This window comes from Rhinolophus ferrumequinum, chromosome 7 (genome assembly GCF_004115265.2).
Source record: "Rhinolophus ferrumequinum isolate MPI-CBG mRhiFer1 chromosome 7, mRhiFer1_v1.p, whole genome shotgun sequence".
Taxonomy (NCBI): domain Eukaryota; kingdom Metazoa; phylum Chordata; class Mammalia; order Chiroptera; family Rhinolophidae; genus Rhinolophus; species Rhinolophus ferrumequinum.
Window position 1 is genome coordinate 92,989,963 of NC_046290.1, and position 2,123 is coordinate 92,992,085.

At 43.6% G+C, this 2,123-nt stretch overlaps 1 protein-coding gene across 1 annotated transcript; it reads right to left on the reverse strand.

The window, feature by feature from the left end:
* Positions 1 to 409: 409 nt before the first annotated feature.
* Positions 410 to 1,338, reverse strand: LOC117024931 (prothymosin alpha-like). Its single transcript, XM_033110641.1, has one exon. The coding sequence runs from the start codon at positions 1,200 to 1,202 to the stop codon at positions 873 to 875; it is 330 nt and encodes a 109-aa protein (XP_032966532.1). The 5' UTR covers positions 1,203 to 1,338; the 3' UTR covers positions 410 to 872.
* Positions 1,339 to 2,123: the final 785 nt, after the last annotated feature.

Below are 2,123 nucleotides of genomic sequence, written 5' to 3' on the forward strand. Positions count from 1 at the left end.
TAAGGAGGCAGGGGAGTGGGGTTCCATCTCTTTAAATCTGATAGATGCCCCCCCCCCAGGGAAACAGGTGCTGCCCAGGGTCAAATGCAAGGCAAGCATCTGTGCTGGTCCTCAGTGATCCATAAAACTGACCAAAATGCATAACCCCCAACTTTTTTTTTTTGCTGTTGTTAGAACAACTCAGCAAAATAAAATTCCGGTTTATTGTTGGACAACATTGTTTCACACATACATCAAACAGGCCAAAAAAAATAAAGAGCAACTTCATAGACAAAAAAAGGAAAAAAAGAAACCTTTTATCTTTGGCCTTTTTAACCATCTCATACAAACCAACTACTTATAGTACAGCTAAGTACATACACAAAAAAAGTTACTGGAATGCTCGGAATAAGATTGTTTTGTTGTTGTTGTTTTTGCTTTTTTTACAAGGTTTTTTTCTCCTTTGAGATTATAATGAACATGGTCACACCACAAGTAAAGTCAGAAGCAGGACAGAGAACGCTCCAAAGGCTGGTTTGGTCATCACGAGATCATTAAAAATAGCTGACCCCTAACAATATGTACAAAAATATAAAATGTAAATAAAAAATACAAACAAATTTTCCTTTTTAAAGTACTTTTAAGAAAAAAAGCAGGGCCTTGGAAGTTTTGGTTCTTTTTTCCTCCCCTGTTGCAAATTCACGTTGTGGTTTTGGTTGGGTGGTGGAGAGCGTGTCGTTATCTGCGGGTGGCACTGCCCGTGGTGGGCGGGCAGGTGGGCGGGACTCTCTACTCGAAGGTGACCACGTTTAGATTCTGAGACGGGAAGTGGAAGGTGAATAGGTCACGGCGGCCTTTTTTATTTTTAAGTTTAACTTTTCCTTTTTTGCTGTCTAGTCATCTTCATCAGTCTTCTGCTTCTTGGTGTCAGCATCGCCATCCTCATCATCTTCAGCTGCCCGCTTGCCCGTAGTTGCCTCAGCCTCCTCATCTTCATCCTCTTCCTCACCATCACCTTCCTCCTCCTCCTCCTCCTCCTCCTCTCCTCCTTCTTCCTCTTCTTCATCTACCTCATTGTCAGCCTCCTGCTCCCCATTTTCCTCATTAGCGTTCCCGTTAGCAGGTGCTTCTCTTCCATTTTCTGCCTCCTCCACAACTTCCTTCTTCTCCTTTAAGTCCTTGGTGGTGATCTCGGAGCTGGTGTCCACGGCCGCGTCTGACATGGTGGGGCACGCCGGTGATCCTAAGCAGCGGATTAGAAAGAAAACGAGAGTTCGAGGACTCTAGCGAAAAAGCTGCCGGAGTCCGCGGCGGCGGAAGAGGCGCCCGGCGGAGGTGGTTGCGGCAAGTGGGGAGCCAGACACGGGAACAATGCAAAGATGGCTATTCAGAGCAGCCAGTGAAACCCCCAAATTTTGAAAGACGGTTTCCACTGCCTGCCATGGCATCAGCCAGCTTTTGCAGGAATGCAGGCTCCTATCCACACAGCTGCAGCATGTCTGTCTGAGGAATGAGGGATGCTGGCGGGTTTGCACATGCTGCTTACTTGTGAGAGAGCAGCAACCTCTCCCTTCACTTTTTTTTTTTAACTTTTATTTATTTAAGTGTGTTTTTCCAGGACCCATCAGCTCCAAGTCAAGTGGTTGTTTCAATCTAATTGTGGCGGGCACAGCTCACAGTGGCCCATGTGGGAATAGAACCGACAACTTTGGTGTTACGAGCACCGTGGTCTAACCAACTGAGCTAACCAGCCACCCTCCCTTCATTCTTATAAGGACTCCTTTGGTTGTTAGAAGTTTCTGGTCATATTCCAGAATTCCAAAATCATTGAATCCAATGGTTGCTTTGGTGAAGGGACCAACTCCTAGAATTTCCTATTCTGCCATTTGCTGTGACATCACTGAGTCATGTTTTTTTAAAAAAATATAGTCTGACAATGTCTGTTTTTTTAATTGATCTGTATAGACAATTTACATTTAATATAATTTTTGGTTAGGATTGAAGTCTTCCATTTTGCTTATTTTCTGTTTCCTCTTTCCTCTTTCCCTTTTCTTGCCTTCTGATGGGATACTTGAACACCTTTTAGTATGTCATTTTAATATACCTATAGTTTTTAAATAATTCTCTCTTTGTATAGGTTTTTA